This window comes from Nannospalax galili, unplaced genomic scaffold, assembly GCF_000622305.1.
Source record: "Nannospalax galili isolate Female #2095 unplaced genomic scaffold, S.galili_v1.0 scaffold146, whole genome shotgun sequence".
NCBI classification, from domain to species: domain Eukaryota; kingdom Metazoa; phylum Chordata; class Mammalia; order Rodentia; family Spalacidae; genus Nannospalax; species Nannospalax galili.
The window spans coordinates 6,414,709-6,432,901 of record NW_008357929.1 but is presented as its reverse complement, the minus strand read 5'-3'; the positions used below and the strand labels follow the sequence as shown (position 1 = coordinate 6,432,901).

Sequence of the window (18,193 nt, the reverse complement as noted above, 5' to 3'; positions counted from 1 at the left end):
GTGTATGTGTGTATACATGAGGGCAGTACTCACAGAGGCCAGGAAAGGTAGTCATATCCCCCAGAGCTGGAGTTGCAGGTGGTTGTAAGCTGCCCAGTGTGGTTACTAGGAACTGAACTTGTGTCCTCTACAAGAGTCGTGCATGCTTTTGACTGCTGAGCTATCTCTCTAGCCAGGGGTGGGTTATTTGTTGTTTGTTTGTACCAAAGCCTCACACTGAAGCCCAGGCTGGCCTGGGACTCAGCAATCTTCATATCTCACTGTCCCATGTGTTCCATTACAATTTTTTCTATATTATTTAAATTTTAAAAAAATTTCAATTACACATTCAAGTTTTAAAAAATTTCATACAGGGGCTGGAGAGATGGCTCAGCAGTTAAGAGCACTGGCTGCTCTTGTAGAGGATGGGGGTTCAGTTCCCAGCACCCACATGATGGCTCACAACCTTCTGTAACTCCAGTTCCAGGGGATCTAACGCCCTCTTCTGACCTCCACAGGCATTGCATGACTGAGGGACTCGGGCACACTTACATACATACAGGCAATACACTTATCACATAAAAATGATTTTCTAAAATTATATACAATAAGAATTATTGAAGTATTACCCATAAGAGCCTAAATGGAGGGGAAAAGATAAATGTCCATTGGTAAGAAGTTAGTTTAAAAATATCATAATTAGCGGGTGTGGTGGTGAATACCTTTAATCCCAGCACTCGGGAGGTAGAGGTAGGTGGATCTCTGTGAGACTGAGGCCAGCCTGGTCTATATATTGAGTTCCAGGCCAGCTGGAGCTACAGGGAGAGCCTGTCTCAAAAAGACAAAAAAAAAAGTCATAATTCAGAAATGTCTGGTACTTGATACAGGTGGTGGTTGTACATCACCACATACACTAGTGCCACAGACCTGCTCGTAGTCAGACTACATTACATTATGCAAAGTTCATCCTAGTAAATTTTTATTCTACTTATTTATTTGATTAAATACTATGTAACTTTTTTTTTTTGGTCTTTTTGAGACAGGGTCTCCTTGTAGCCCCAGCTGGCCTGGATTTGCTATGTAGACCAGGCTAGCCTTGAGCTCATAGATTATCTGCCTGCCTCTGCCTCCCAAGTGCTGGGATTAAAGGCGGGTACCAGCAAACACTATATAACTTTTAAGAAAATAAAAAAGAGATCTATTTATATGGAATAAGAAGGAAAGTATTTGTTAGCATAAAAGCAATGCGTCAACTGTATGTAATATGGGGCCATTGAGGGGGGTAGCGATGGGGGGAAGAGGGAGGAAGAGAGAGAGGAAAGGAGTGACTATGTTTGGAGAAGAGAGAAAAGAATATTCTTGGCAGCAGATGTGTAGTTTGGCTGAATTCTTATCTGAATAGCCTTGTGTTTGAGAATGCCAAGATGGGAAGGTGCCAATTCTTTTGCCTTTCAGGATCAGCTATCAGGCTCAGCCAATCAGACATTTCCACTCAGAGCTTCCCCTCCTGAAGCAGGGATGCACTGAGGGAGTGAAATGTTGCTAACTGCTGAGCACTGTGATCTTGGGCATTTTTTAGCCCTCTGGGGCTTGGTCTTGTCATCACTGTTCCCATCTCAAGTATATTTTCTATACCACCTACCAATTTTGTCTTCTTTTCCTGAAATTCTTTTCTGCCATATTTAGCCAGAATTGACTTGCTTGCAAGAGGTGCTTGCAACCAAGAATCTTAAGTGTGAAATCAAACTATGTAACTGAAGACATACAAACCTACATGTTAGGGAGGTTATCTCTGGGCAGGTTACACACCCAAGAGTGGACTAGATGGCCCCTAGGGCATCTTCACACTCAACCATCATCAATGTAGACACAATACTTGGCAAAGCTATTCTATTGATCTACTCTCCCATGGAGCAGTATCCTAGTGTTTCTTTTCTTTACTCCATACCATCAGCAATGAACAGTGTTATCCTCCTTAATTGTAGCCAGTATGGGAGATATTACATGGTATTCTGGATAAAATTAACACTTCTCTGGTTACTTATGATGTTAAATTTCTTTTTCTGTCCTTGCTGACTTTCAACTTCCTTCTTTGTAAAATGCCCGTTCATATTCTTTGCTCATTTTCTGTTGGGAAATTTATGTGTTCCTTAGTGCATTGTAGAAGTTCTTTTATCTACTATGTATATTACAAATTCCTTCTGCTTTGGGCTTTTCATTTTGTCTTTTGTACTAGAAATTTAAGTTTTTAACATAGTTGGATAAGTAATCAGCCTTTGCTGTTTTTTGTATATGGTTAAAAAAATCACTTCTTGCATCTGTGTAAACATTAAGCCTTGCTTCCCACATTTAGGTCTTTGACCCACTTGCAAGGTGTTATTTGTGTATTCTGTGAAGCAGGGATCTTATTTTACTTTTTCCATATGCGTAGCCATATGAATGTTTATAAAGAGTCTGAAATCAGGAAAAAATAGTTTCAGTAGGAATAGATTACTCTGAAAGATGCTAACTTTAGTTTAGTAAGAACTTTATAAAAAAGGAATGCTCACAATCAAGACATGAGGATTCATTTATTCAATAACTGCATCTGACCATTTGAACAAAATAAAATCATTTTAACTATGGGAATCTTATAATGCCCAAAATAAATTCCAGAGAAAATTAAATACAAAAGAAGAAACCATTTGAAGATCAGAATAGTAATGGGCATTGTGTTAAGTGAAATTGATCAGGCACAGAAAGATAAATGCCACATGTTCTCACTTATATATGAAATCAATAACTGATCTTGAGCCAGCTGTGGTGGTGCACACCTTTAATCCCAGAACCTGGGAGGCAGAGGCAGGCAGATCTCTGTGAGTGCAAGGCCAGTCTGGTCTACATAGAGAGTTCCAGGCCAGATGTGGCTACAAGGGAGACCCTGTCTCAAAATGTCAACAACAGCAACAGAATTAATCTGGAAAAAGAGAATAGAATCATGGTTAACAGAGTCATGGGAGGGTATGGGCAGTGAGGGACAGGGAGAAAGTAGTTAATGGGCACAGCAGTACAGTTGGGTAGGAGAAATGCCTTCTAATGCCTTATAGCACATAGCACAGTAAAATAGCTATGATAGACAACAATTAATTTAATGATTCCAAATACCCAGGCGACAGGATTTGCAAAGAAATGATGAGGTTCTGAGATACATATATGCAATTGCTCAGAGCTGATAGTTAGATGTGGTGTATATATATTGAAATGTCCAATTTCCCATAAATTATTTTTGTTATGAATATTATCATTTATTTATTTATTTATCTTATTAATTTATTTATTTGAGTCAGGGTTTCCCTGTAGCCCCAGCTGGCCTGGAGCTGGCTGGCTATGTAGACCAGGCTAACCTTAGTCTCACAGAGATCTGCCTGCCTCTGCCTACCAAGTGCTGGGATTAAAGTTGTGAGCCACCATGCCTGGCTTATTTTTCCTTTTGAGAGTTTCATACATGAGTATTATATCTCCCAGCCCCCCTCTAACTCTTCCTGTTTCCCTCCCCCTGTCCCTTATAAGTCATACTAATCTGTGTGACTGTGTTTAGTTAGGGCTGCCCACTTTGAATTACTCTCAGAGAGTTAGTCCCTGGCGATCCCATAAATTCTTCTTTTTAAATTTCTTCTTTTTTAAAAAGCTTTTTTTGGATTTCTTTATTTCATGTGTATGAGTGTTTTTCCTGCATCTCTGTAAGTGTACCATGTATGTGCAATCCCTGAAGAAGGTGTCAAGTCTCTTGGAACCGGAATTACAGATGGTTCTTAGTCATCATGTGGTTGCTGGGAACTGAACCTGGTCCTCTACAAGAGCAGTCTTAAATTGCTGAACCATCTCTCCAGCTCTTATCTCAAACTTTTCAAATGGGTATGTGACAAAGACTTTTTATAATCCAGAAAGCTATATTAATAAATACTTATGACTCTTTCAATGGAGAAGGAAACCAAAAAAGATTTTAAAATATCCAGTAATGAATATGATTAGAAAGATGTGAGCTATATATGAAGAAAACTTGAAAATGTTAATAGAGAACATAAAAAGAAGCTTCAAGTAGATGCTTGCCCCCATTTTTAGAAAGGAAGCATGATAGAGTGTGACAAAATTATTCTGTACATTTAATTCCATGTCACTGAAAATACAGCCTTAATTTTTAACTACTAAAACTAAAGTTTAAGTTTATATTGTAAAATAAATATGAAGAGTAAGCAGGGCTGGGCATATAGCTCACTTGCCTAGTATGCACAAGGCCCTGCGTTCATCTCCAGCACTGCAAGAGAAAAGAGAAAGTAACAAAACAAATCTCATCTAAGATGAGTAACAAGAGAGGAATTATGGCTATTTCCTATTCAACATATTAAGAAGTTGTCATTGCTGAGGTAGTTCTTGGCAAGTGTCTGGGAGAGGGAGCTACTGGGAATGAGGTACTCTGTGGGGACTCTGGGGTCTCACTGTGGGGGGCTCTGGGGTCTCACTGTGGGGGGCTCTGGGGTCTCACTGTGGGGGGCTCTGGGCCTCTACAGAGCATCTGGTGTCACTTAGAATGGAAACAGTATTATTTTTTTTTTAGTTTTATTACAACATTCTTGACTAATAAAAGTTGCATAAATTTTAGGCCAGGCCTGGTGGCCCACACCTTTAAACCCAGCACTTTGGAAGCAGAGGCAGGAAGATCTCTGGGAGATTGAGGCCAGCCTGGTCTATGGAGTAAGTTCCAGGCCAGCTGGGGCTACAGGGAGACCATGTCTCGAACAAACAAACAAAAAATCAAAGAGAAAATTGCATAAATTTAAGATGTACAGTAGGTTTTTTTAAAAATTTAATTTGTTTATTATTTTTATTTAATGCCTCTATGTATGTTAAGTATACCATGTATGTGCAATGCCCACAGTGGCCAGAAGAGGGCATCAGTTCCTCAGGAATTGGAGTTATGGATGGTTATTAGCTACATGTGGGTGCTGGAAACCAAATCCAGGTCTTCTGAAGAACAGCCAGTGCTCTTAACTGCTGAGCTACCTCTCCAGTCCCTAGAGGTTTATTTTTATTAGGTGTATATGTGTGCCTGTATGTGGATACCCTAGGAAGCCAGAAGGTGGCATCATATCCTTTGAAACTGAAATTTCAGGTGGTTGTAAGCTGCCTTAAGTAGGGTGGTGGGAACAGAACTCTGGTTCTCTGAAAGAGCAGTGCATACTCAACCACTAAACTATTTCTCCAGCCCCCAGTGTTATGTTTTGATACACTTGTGCATTGTGAAATGAGTCCCACAGTTAAGCTAATTAGCATATCTACTTCGTGTTTTTAACATTTATGAGTGTGCCGAGAACACTGAAGACCAACAATCTTGCAAGCGTGCACTGCAGTATTGTCCCTGCACTGTATGTTAGGTCTCCAGAACTTTCTCGTTCCACATAATTGAACCTTCGTACCCTTTGACCCTTACTTTCCCCTCTCCTCCATCCTCCATCCACCCTTGGGATCACTATTCTGCTCTCTCTGTTTCTATGAATTCAGGCCTTTTTAGGTTACATATATGAGGGATGCTATTGCATGTTTGTCTTTCTGTGTCTGACTTACTTCAGTTAGCATAATGTTCTCTGTGGCTATTAAAACCAGGCTGAGGACCTGAACACACAGTTCTCAAAAGAACTGCAATGGCCCTCAACATCACTAGTCACCAGGAAACACAAATCCAAACCACATTGGCCAGCCATTATGGAAAACTGTATGGAATTTCCTTTAAAAAGGAAAAAAATCCCCTAAAAACAAAACTACCATAAAAGCCAGCAATCCCACTTTTAGCTGAATTATCCAAAGGAGATGAATCAGTGTCTTGAAGTGATATACACACCATTATGTTCATTGCATTTTTATGAAGCATAGCCAAGGTACAGGACAGCCTGAGTGTCTATCAACAGGTGAATGGATAAAGAAAATGTGAGATGCACACAGACATACTCTGCTATTTATTCAGCCTTTAAAAAGAAGGACGTCATGCCATTTGCAAAATCATGAATGATCCTGGAGGACATTGTGTTAAGTGAAATAAGTAAAATGTTTGTCTTCAACAAATGTTTGCTCGAGGTATAGTATTCACATTCTCTCTGTGCCTATACCCCCTTCTTAACAAGATGCCTGTGCCCCATGCATCCATGCTTCTCAGGATTATGAGAATTGGTCCTAGGGTTTGCTGTTCAAAGTGAGGTTTCTGGACCAGCATCAGCAAGCTGGTTGAAAATGCAGAATCCTAGCTCACCCCCAAACCTGAAATAAAAATCTTCATTTGAACAGCCTCCCTGGGGGATTTTATGCACATAAAAGTTTAGGAAGGGTTGTACTGCACCCACTTTCTTGTTCATGGAATAAAATAACCTATTTATCCATACTTGTTTTAGTGGAACTAAGGTCTATTTCAACGACTGTTGTGTTTTGCATTGTAGTAAAAAAATTATCAGCCGTATATCTGTATCTAGTTGTAACTATTTGTAATTTCTCTCTTTTAGGACACGTCCCAAAGGGTCTCAAATGCCATCCCGACCAGGAGCATCTCGTCTATCCCTTGGGCTGTACAGTCCTTATTCAGGCCATAAATACTAACAAGCAGAATTTCCTACATGGCCATGGTAACAATGTCTCCTGTTTGACCATCTCCAAGAATGGCAATTACATTGCCTCTGGACAAGTCACATTCATGGGGTTCAAGGTAAATAGAAGGAAAAGAATTCACTACATTTATTTAGGGGTGATTTCCTAGAAGAGCTCCCTGACTTCAGATCCCTAGGTGCTTTGCCCTCTCTTCTAACTTGTTTTCGTTCTATCAAGCTGGTCGTGAAGGGCTCTGCTGTCTCTGTACCAGATGTTGCAGCTTGTGGCTGATAATGCTTGGGAAAAAAAGTCCTGGGTAAAAATTGCTTCCATTTTGTTGCTGTCTGTCAGGATTATGCAACGTGATCTAAATATAGGAGAGTGACATTCCTAAATATTTCTCACTAAGAGGGATAGCTAGTCCTTCAGATTCTAATAAAGTCTGCCTGTGAACTGACAGTATATTCTTGCCCCCAGGCAGATATCATTCTGTGGGACTTTAAGAAGAGGGAGCTGATTGCTCGGCTGTCACTGCACAAGGGAAAAATTGAATCACTTGCCTTTTCACCAAATGATCTGTACTTGGTGTCACTAGGAGGCCCAGATGATGGAAGGTAAGAACTAATCCTAGCTACTTTTTTTCTATAAGGTGTATTTCCATAACTATCAAGTATCTTGGCTCCTCCCAGATCCTCTGTTGGTCACCTCCTACTGCTATGTGTGAAAAGTCCATAAGAAAAGTACCTTAGAAGAGTGGTCCTCAGCTCTGACTTCACATACACATCACCTGGAAAGCTCTAGAAAATGCCTGATGCCTGGGTACACCTTCAGAGATTGCTTTGATTGATCTGGGCTGTTTGGGTGATAAAGGCCTCTCAGAGGGATATGCTGCATAGCTAGGGATGGAAAGATGGCTCAGAAGTTAACAGTATTTGCTGCTCTTTCAGAGGACCAGGTTTTGTTTCCAGCATCCACATGGCAGCTCACTACCACCTGCAACTATAGTTCCTCAACTGTCTTGCTTGCATGCATGTATGTGTTCAGTGCCCGGGCAGACCAGAAGAGGACGTCAGAAGTGGTAGAGCTGGGAGAAAAACCCTAGCAGTGTGACTCCAGAAATGAGGTTTTTACCTGCCTCCACAAACCATGATTCTTGCCCTTGATGGACTCAGTCAAGTTTGGTAGACAGAGAACATATACAAAATGAAAATGGAGAAAATATATACACATCTAAAAACACACCCCAGAGCCCTGTGGTGGCACACGCCTTTAATCCCAGCACTCGGGAGGCAGAGGCAGGCGGATCTCTGTGAGTTCAAGGCCAGCCTGGTCTACATAGTAAGTTCCTCTCTCTCTCTCTCTCTCTCTCTCTCTCTCTCACACACACACACACACACTAAAAAAAAAAAAAAAAAAAAAAAAAAAAAACCCCACACCCCAGCTTTCTTACCTCAATTAAAGGAGTTGTTCTCAGCCTGAGGTGCACATTAGAATAACCTGGAGTGATTTTTTTTAAAAAAAGATTTTACTTTGTGTGCATGAATGTTTTGCCTTGATGTATGTAAGTGTACCCATATGTGCCTGGTGTCTGCAGAGGCCAGAAGACAGTGTTGGAGCCCCTAGAACTGGAGTTAAAGATGGTTAGCCACCATGTGGTTGTTGGGAACCGAACCCAGGTCATGTGGAAGAGCGTAAGTGCTCTTAACTACTGAGCCATATCTCCAGCCCCAGATGGAGAGATATGGAAAAATTCTGATGCCTGAGTTTCATGAATGGAGATACGTGGAGCTTTGCCATTAGGGCGTTCCAATATTACCATACTCTTCATCTTGCAACTCAGTTTGCCCTTGGAACCTCTCTGTAAATCTATTCTTTGCAGTGACTGTGGAATTAGATTGTATAGATTTAGCCAACTCACCATTTATATTAGTATGCTCTAATTATTTTAAAAAATTAATCTTATTTCTAAAAGTATCATGGCTATTCTTGACTAAGGTTTATAAAGAAACTGTGCTGTTCTACAGTGGAAAAGGATCTAAGATTCAAAGCATAAGACTACCGATGCCAACTCTCATGTCCCTTTGGCATTAAGGGTTCTCATCTCTGAAGGGCCTTAGATACTATAATTTGTCAATTTTCAGTTACTGTATGCATAATGGGTTTCACTGTGACAGTTTCATACCATATATCATGGTACTTTGTTCCTATTTCTTTCCCTTCCCTCTTCCCTTCCTAGTCCTATAGCTCTACTGAGATATACCTAGCCAAGGCTTACAGTTGAATATTTTTTGTGTATTTACAGAATTTGAAACTATCACCACAATCAATTTCAGAATAATTTCAACACCCATAAAGAAATCCTATAAGTTGCTAGCAGTCTGTGGTGGTTTGAATGAGGATTGTCCCTCTGAGACTCCAAGTATTTGAATACTTGGCCTCAGTGGGTGGCACTGGGGAGGTTTAGGGGGTAGCCTTGCAGGAGGAAGTACATCACTGGGGGAGGACTTGGAGAGTTCAGAGCCTTGCCCACTTCCAGTTCACTCTCTCTGCTTCCGGTGCCTGTTTGAAGATATGAGTGCTCAGCTTTCTGCTCTGGCTGCCTCCTGCCACGATGGACTCTTATCCCTATGGAATCATAAGCCCAATAAACTCTTCCTTCTGTAAGTTGCCTTGGTCATGGTGGTTTACCACAGCAACAGAAAAGTACAGAGTCACTCCACATCTCTCCTCTCTCTAGCCCCAGATAGCCATTAGTCTCTACCCTGTCCTTTCAGATGTGCCTGTTCTGAGCATTCCACACAAATAGAATCATACCATGCATGACTTTTTGTGACTGAATTCTTTCCCTAAGCATAATGTTGCCAAGGTTCACTGATGCGTAACACATTATTGGCATAAATAATATTCAAATTACATTGTATGGACAGACCACATTTTCTTTATCCATGCATCAGTTGATGGACTTTTGAGTCATTTCCATTCTTGTGTGTGTGCTAAGGGTTGAACTCAGGGCCTGACACATGCTAAGAATATGCTCTAGCACAGAACTATACCTCCAGCACCCATTTCTAAACCATTATTAGTGATATGATAATTCATAGTTATTAGTAATGCTGTGAACATGTACAAGCTTTCATGTGGAAGTATCTCTAGATTGACTTTCATTTTCTGTTTTGTTTTGTTTGAGACAGGGGTTCATGTAAGCCTTAAACTCTTTATGCTGCTGATGAGGACCACTTTGAACTCAGTCTTCCTGTCTCCACCTGCCAAGTGTTCGAATTACAGGAAGCACCTAGTTTTAGTGTCTTTGTTGGGTTTGTTTTTGTTTTTTGTTTGTTTGTTTTGTTTTTGGTTCATCATCTAGTTATTATTTTAACCTTTAAAATGCTTTACGTGTCAATTTTCCACACTACATGGTATCTATCAACTTCCTATGCCAAAAAGAATCACCTTTCATACCACTTTCACTTCCTCATTCCTAGTGAGGTTGGTTAGATTTGGGTTTTAAAAAGTACGTGGAAATAGGGGCTTGGAGAAATGGTTCAGGGGTTAAGAGCACTGGCTGCTCTTGCTGAGAACCGGGATTCAGTTCCCAGCACCACATGGCGACTAACAACCACCTATAACTCTAGTTCCAGGGCATCTGATGCCTTCTTCTGACCTCTGAGGGCATTTTCAACATGGCTGCAACTACTTACATGCAAGCAATACACTCATACACATAAAATAAAAATATAAATTACATAGAATAACATTTTATATACAGTAAAATAGGGATGTATAGGTCAGCATACTTTTACACTAACTACGTTTGTAACATTAACTTTCTTTTTCTCTAAATATTTTTAAATGTTTTTAAATTTTTTATTTCTATTTTATGTGTTTGAGTGTTTGGCCTGCATGTATGTAAGTGGAACCATGCTGTACAATGTCCACGGAGACCAGAAGAGGGTGTCATCCCCTGGAACTGGAGTTATGGATCATTGCTAGCCACCACGTTGGTGCTGGGAACTGAACCCTGTGTCCCCTTCAAGAACAGCCAGTGCTCTTAGCCATTGAGCCACCTCTCCAGCCAAACCTTCTTACATTAAAAAAAAATTTTTTTTTTTTTGCTGGAGTACTTTCCCAAGACAAAAAAAAAAAAAAAAAAAGTTTTTTTGCCAGCTCAGAGAAGCCTTTATTGGGCCTATTGTCATAACACCAGAGGGGGATAGTTTGTAGAGGAGAAGCCTCCAGGCTAAGCAAAAATAAGGTGCTTACAATAAAGACCTAGCAAATTAACATTCTGGGGTTGTTGGTGGTGTTTTTTGAAAAAAAATTTAAGATTTTAAAATTGTACTCATTATTTTATGTGGGTGTGCATATGCTGCAGAGCACATATGGGGGTCACAGGGTAACTGAGCAGTTCTATCCTTCCACCATGTGGGTCCCAGGAATCGAACTCAGGTTGTCAGACTTGGTGGCAAGTACCTTTACCCACTGAGCCATCTCTTAGCCAGAAAAGAAAAATTAAGAGCCCACAGAGGCCAGAAGAGGGCATTAGATTCCCTGGAACTGGAGTTAGAGGAGGTTGTGGGAACTGAACTCTGGTCCTCTGTAAGAACAACAAGTGCTTCTAACCACTGAGCCATTTCGAAAGCCTCAAGGAAAAATTTTATATGAGATGAACACTTGGTTCATTTTACTGCTTGCATGTCTGAAAATGCCTTTATTATAACATTGGGCTTGATTGATGGATTCACTGGCTTCTAGCCTCAGAATCATCTTCCTTCAAGTTTTTAAAGTGTCACCTATTTGTCATCTAATAATCAGTGTGATTGAGGAGATGTTTTTTGGGGGGGGGTCAGTGTGATTTTTTTTTGTTCCCTCATTAATATTTCATTTTGTTCTTTTTCTTTTTAAAACTACTAAAGCGGTTGTTTGTTATTGTGAAAGTCTCATTTCCCCTGTTATTTTTTTTCCCCTTCTTGTTTCTGCAGTGTAGTGGTTTGGAGCGTAGCCAAGAGAGAAGCCATCTGTGGCAGCCCTGCGGCAGGGCTCAGCGTTGGCAATGCCACCAACGTGGTGTTCTCAAGGTGCCAGGATGAGATGTTTGTTACAGCTGGAAAGTAAGTCTCTGCAGTGATAGTGTCAGGACTTATAAATTACCATGTCGGCGGCACAGAAAGCATGCTCATGCCAGTTCCAGGAACATGAATTGAGTCATGATCAAATGCCTTAAGTTGTAATTTTTTTAAAGTTTTTTTTTAAGATTTATTTTTATTTTTAATTATGTGTATGCTCTCCTGGGGAAGGGGAGCATTTGCACGTGTGCAGAGGCCAGAAGAGTGTCAGATCCCCTGGAGCTGGACTTACAGGCATTGCTAGCTGCCTGATGAGTGCTGGGAATGGAAATCAGGTCAATCAGGTCCTCTGGAAGAGCAGTATGTTTTCTTAACAACCGAGCCATCTCTCCAGCCCTCTCATGTCATACTTTTTTTTTTTTTGGTCTTTTTGAGACAGGTTCTCCCTGTAGCCCCAGCATCCTGGAACTCACTATGTAGACCAGGCTGGCCTTGAACTCACAGAGATCCACCTGCCTCTGCCTCCTGAGTGCTGGGATTAAAGGCGTGTGCCACCATGCCCTGCACGTCATGCTTTTTGAAGTCAGTGAAAATCGTTTCAGTGGGATATATTTAAAATATGCTCTTTGAAAATGATGTGACTTTACTGGAAAGATTATGCTGAATGGCTAAACTCTTAAATAATTTTAATTAGCTATTTATGTGTTTATTATGTGTATGTGTATCAGAGCAGGTACCATGGCAAACATGTGGAGGTCAGAGGACAACTTGTGAGAGTCCATTCTCTCTTTCCACCTCTCTTTCCATGTGGGGCCTAAGGATTGAGCTCAGGTGTTGTTAGCAAGTGCTTTTACCCACTGAGCCATCTTGCTGGATCTAAAGTCTTCTTAGGGTCTTTTTTTTTTTTTTGTCACCGAAAAGACCTGATTTCCAATCTGTGCTCACTAATTTGCACAATCGCACCGATTCACATTGCTTGATATTTCTTATGCTCCTGCTCTTGATTTAGGTCTCATGAATCGATATTTTGCAGAAGAAGTTTCAAATGTTTAAGCTATTAGCTATGGGCCATAATTTCTGGGAGGGTCGGTTTCAAGCAGCCTATGATGAGCAAACTGAACACCTGAGCAGAAGCCTGCAGCTGTCCACCCCATAAATTGGCTTACAGATTGACAAGTAGAGCCTTGCTTGGTGTTTGAAGGGAAGGAGAAGCATGTGTGAAGGCGCAGCCCCTCCCTCCCCAGGTTAAAGGCAAAGGATACGCTAAGTGAGACTACTTTTTCAATTCCTCTGTCATCTCCCATCCATGAAAGGTACACGCTGTTCGTTTCTTTCCCAGCCAGAGTAAAGAATTTTTGCAGATCTACATCTGTAGTATTTCCTGTCCCTACCTAGTGACACACAGCCCTCATTATTTCATGGTTGATCATGAGGAAGGATTCATTGAGAACCCTGAATTCCTCTGCAGCTGTGAAAAGGCCATTCCTGCCGGCAGATCACATTAGGACCCCGCCCGGCTCTGCCTACTGAAGCTGCCTGAACCTGAAACTCTTCAGCTCCCTCCTGGTCTGCAGAGTGACTTGACTCTGCTTCCCCAGTTCTTTGGTTCCTTTATCAGCTGAAGACATCAGTCCACGGCCCATTCAAATGTCTGAGCAGCATTTCTCCAGGAATCTAAACTGAAGTTTTGTGAGAAAAACAAAAGTTTTTGAATCATCTGTATTTCCAGTCTGCTTTAGTTTCATATGACACTCGTACTGGGAATGTTGGCACTCTTAAGGTTTTTATTATGGCACCAGTATACCCGGGTTTCTCTATCACAATCCCAGTTTAATGTATTCCATATGGTCCCCATGAGATGGCCTGCAAATCTCATGGTTTCAACAGCCAAATGATATCTACCAGTAAGGCCATGAAAGAGCTCTTTTTTTTTTTTTTTGAAAAATACATTTACATATTTATTGAGCAATTGCTATGTATACAGTTCTCTAGACAAAATAAAGAAAAATTAATACTTTCTGCTTTGAGATATTGGCTGAACTCTGTACTTTGTCTTGATATTTTTATACAATTATTAATTCAGATTAACTCAATGTACAGCAATAAATACCAGACATACATCAAGTGCTGTGTTAAGTACTAACAAACTTGTACTCCCTTGGTCTCATTTCTTTTTCTTTGAAGACAGGACTGTTCATATTAAAGTGTTCCCTGCTAACAAAGATGTGGTGGTTCCCTTCTGTAATTCCAGCACTCGGGAGGTAGAGACTGGAGTTCAAGGCCAGCCTCGGCTACATAGTGACTTTTTAGCCAGTCTGGATTACATGATAGCCTGTCTCAAAACAAACAAGAAAAAGAAAAAGTATCTCCTTTTGAAATTTTCTGACACAGCTGAACACCTTGATTTATTTCTCCTGACTGAAATTTGATGCCCCAAACAAACACCTTTCACTCTCCCACCCCCACCCAAATCCTCTGGTACATACCACTTAGATTCCATGTGAGTGACATCATGCAGTATTTGCTGTGCCTGGCTTAGTTCACCTAGTATAATGTCTCCTTTCTTAAGGTTTCCCTTTATATAGATGTACACTTTCCCTATCCATTCATCTATTGAGGAGCACTCTGTTTACATCACAGTAACTACAGCTAATAGCAGTACATACTATATGTACACACAATATATATTAAATAACACACTGAAAATTGCTGTGAATAGATTTCAGGTGTTTTAACTACAAAGAGATAGGTATGTGAGTTAAGGCATGTGCTTGGTAGCTCAAGTCAGCCATGGCACAGTGTATACATGTATCAAGTCATGTGCATACCATAAATGTATGACATTTTTGCTTGTCAGTAATAAGAGAAAAAGAATGAAAATTAAGAACTTTGATTTGTTCTCTGTTTGCTTATCTTATTTTTATTATTTTTTGAAACAAGTTCTCACTATGTAGCCCTAGCTTGTCTGGACACTCACAGAGATCCACTTGCCTCTGCCGCCTAGGTGCTGGGATTAAAGGTGTGAGTCACCATGTTTGACTTTTTGCTTGATTATATGCATGCTTGTTTTCAGTAAAGTAGGCAAGTAGTCAGAGTACACATTACAATGTGTGTGTGTGTGTGTATGAGAGAGAGAGAGAGAGAGAGAGAGAGAGAGAGAGAGAGAGAGAATGCGCCTAAGGTGTAAGTCTGTGCTACCTCACTTAGAGAGTCAGGGATCATAAAGACTACCTTGTAGGGTTGCTGTGAGATTGAATGGAAGGCTCTCCATCGTGCTATTTTTAAAAATTCTCAAAAATGTTCAGTTTTCTTCCTTTTAGCTTCTCCTTCAAGAGAATAAAGACAAACCTAAAATCTGTGAAGCAGCATTGAAATGGGTAACCATTCAATTGTGACTTTTCTTTACAGTGGGACGATTCGAGTATGGGAACTGGATCTCCCAAACAGAAAAATCTGGCCAACTGAGTGCCAAACAGGACAGATGAAAAGAATAGCCATGAGTATTGGAGTAAGTGTCACTTCAACTGTTACTATAAGTGACTGTCAGCACAACTTCCTGCCAACTGTCTTGACCAAGGGTGTGTGCTAGGCTGGAGAGAAAGGAGGCTTGGACCTGTGACTGTTGATGAGGTATAGGAAAGAGGGAGCATCATTCTGGGGCTCCCTTCAGGAGCTGGAGCTGTCTAGGTACAGCCCTGGGAGGTTCCATTAGACTAGAACCTGAGCTGTCATTGGACACTGAAAGCCTGAACAGGAGGCAAGCAGTGTGGCCAGGTGGCCCTGGGAGCCCACAGCACTGCTCACTGCCACCATTGTTATTTCTTCTACTGGAAATAAAGTTTCTGACAATAAAATTCATTGTTGAAATGCAGAGTCATCCACAAAGAGAAACTATTAGTATGTGCTGGATATGGGTTTATAATTCATATATAGAATTCCATGCTCCATTGACCTATTTGTCCTATTTAATGCATAGTACTTTTATGAACATAGCCTTTGAAAACTGAGATAAAGCAGTATGTATCCTCCAAGGAGAAGCACACCTTTATCCCAGGAGCCCTTTGGAGGTGTCTCAGCACTTGGCACTGGCCATGAATGTTAACATCACACCATAATGGGCATCAAGTGAAATGCATAGCCCAGCATCTATCTCCTCCAGGTCCATGTGTGGCCCTGACTCTCCTCCTCTCACAGCTATGCTTATCCACCTTTGAGACTGGGAAAATAGATGCAGCCGTGAACATCTTTGCAAATTGTCATGGAGTTTCATCCCCTCCCTGATCCAAGCTGCCCTAGACCACTGGGAGACCCAGGTCTTCAGGTCTGTTTCTGTTCTCCCAGATGGCAGGTGATGATAGCTTTTTCTACCTCGGCACCACGACTGGGGATATTCTAAAAATGAACCCAAGGACCAAACTACTGGCAGATACTGGGCCTATGAAGGACAAGTTTAGCTTGGTGAGTATAGCCCATGAAGGTACCATCTGATCTTCCCTGTTATTTTCTTCCTTCCACTGGCAGAGAGGGAATCCAGGAAGAGACCAGGACAAGATTCTAAGGCATATATCCAATGACCTGCTTCCTCTAACTGGGCCCCACCTCCCATGCTTGACCAGTTTCAAAACTGCCATGGCATTATGTACTTACCACATGATTAACCCACTGATTAGGTCAGAGCCCTCAGAAGCTGTCTCTGGACACCCCCCACAGCCCAAATCCAGAGGTCTCCTTTACTGACTGCTAAGGATTTCTTAAGCATCAGAAATCAGGAATATCTCTAATCAAGCTGAAAACCTAAATTAATCATCACACTTGATCTCAAAAAAAAAAAAAAAAAAAAAAAGGTAAGTATGCAATGGATTGAGGCCACACCCAGATTTGCAAACTGTGCAAGCTGGTTCTCCAAGATCTCAACTCTGGTTATTTTCAGGCCAAGGACATTCCTAAGTGTCACTCTAAGGAATCAGTACCTTGACATTTTTCACCTCTTCTTCAAAGCACGGGATCTGTTTCTTCATCTGTTTGAAGAAACATTGTTTCCAATCTAGTTGCTATGCATAAGAGGTGTGTGCTTTTTGATCTATATTTTTTCAAGTCTAATAACTATTTGATTTTAGCCTCAACTGATGTGTTTTAAGTCATTCAGGAGATCAGTAAATAACTGTTCATAGTTGTAGAATTTATAACAATTCTGATTAAAGACCCACCATCAAATGATGATTTTATATAATAAGTGCTGCTATTTCTAGCACCCCCAGAAAGTTCTGAGTGCTGTTTCCACTAAACTTCAAATTGGAAAGTTTGTGCTAAGTTCTGCACCTGCCTGTCTCATTTCTGATATCAGAACAGATGGTTCTCACTAAGCATAGCTACTTTTCTACTTAACAGACATTCTCAGGGAACTTTGAAATACTACACAGTCCCCTTAGGAAAATGTCAGTTTTGTTAATCATATCATTTAATATTCACACTTTTAAGGAAATCTATAAAAATGGGAAGAAACCCTGATATAGATAAAGGAATATTTAGAAACAACTCTACAGGAGATCAAAGTGTAGCTTAGATCAATGTTTTTCAAATTATTTGGGGGAAATGGATTCTGATACAAAGCAGATCAAGCAAGGCAGATCCAAGGAAAGGAAGACAAAGCCAAGAATCCTGCCAGTTTCAAGTCCTGATATGCCTCCAAAAACCCCAAAGACATTATTTGAAAACTGCTTATGGGCATGTTTATTTTTCCTGCCCATCACTTGGGAGCTAACTGCCTCTCCAGGGCACAAGCTGGCTGTTGCAGTGTCCCAAAAATCTTTGGCACTTAAGTCTCCTACCAATTCTTTCATTCCTAATCATTTCAGGTCTGATGATAACGTCCACAAAGCAGTAATTCCAGGACACCTTTTATGATTGGAAAGAAAATCATACTTGTGGGATGAAAAGATAGGAGGTGTCTCTGAAGATATCTGTTTGGATATCAAATGATCTTAGGAAATAATTCATTCCGAAACTTCACTTAAATGTTTGTTCTATGAATAGAAAGCCAAAGAACTGGGATGGCTCAGAATTGACCCATTAGATGTACAGCCTTCCTCTGACTCTTACACTCTTTCCACCATCCTCCTTCCCAAGAGTCCTTCAGCCTTGGAGGGGGCTACATACATGTAGGATGATGTTCCTCTCACTGTGGCAAGATACTGAACCTTTGGACCTTTTCATCATTTGCTTCCCAGATGTGGCTGTTGGCCCATTTCAATGATATTCATGCTACTATAAAAACGTAAGTGAAAAGAAGCAGGAATATCTGAATAAACACTGTATTAGTCAGGGTTCTCCAAAGAAACAGAACTGGTAGAATGAATATATATGTATAGAGATTTGTCAGCTTAGCTCACAGGATAGAGTCCGAATAGTCCAACAATGGCTGCACCACACTGGAGAGGCTGAGAATCCGTAGTCGCTCAGTCCCCGAGGCTGGATGTCTCAATAGTCCCAATCTGACACTGAAGGTCTGACAAATTCCAAAAGATCAGCTAGTCTTCAGTCTA

General features: G+C 40.8%; 1 protein-coding gene across 2 annotated transcripts in view; it reads left to right on the top strand.

The window, feature by feature from the left end:
- The window catches only part of Cfap52 (cilia and flagella associated protein 52), a 57,404-nt gene that overhangs the window by 7,021 nt on the left and 32,190 nt on the right, over positions 1-18,193 (top strand). For both annotated transcript variants that reach the window (XM_029557501.1, XM_008855735.2), the window contains exons 2-6: positions 6,507-6,706; positions 7,066-7,202; positions 11,568-11,696; positions 15,060-15,159; positions 15,993-16,109. In XM_029557501.1, coding sequence (XP_029413361.1) covers positions 6,507-6,706; positions 7,066-7,202; positions 11,568-11,696; positions 15,060-15,159; positions 15,993-16,109 — 683 coding nt within the window. The remainder of the gene's footprint in view (positions 1-6,506; positions 6,707-7,065; positions 7,203-11,567; positions 11,697-15,059; positions 15,160-15,992; positions 16,110-18,193) is intronic.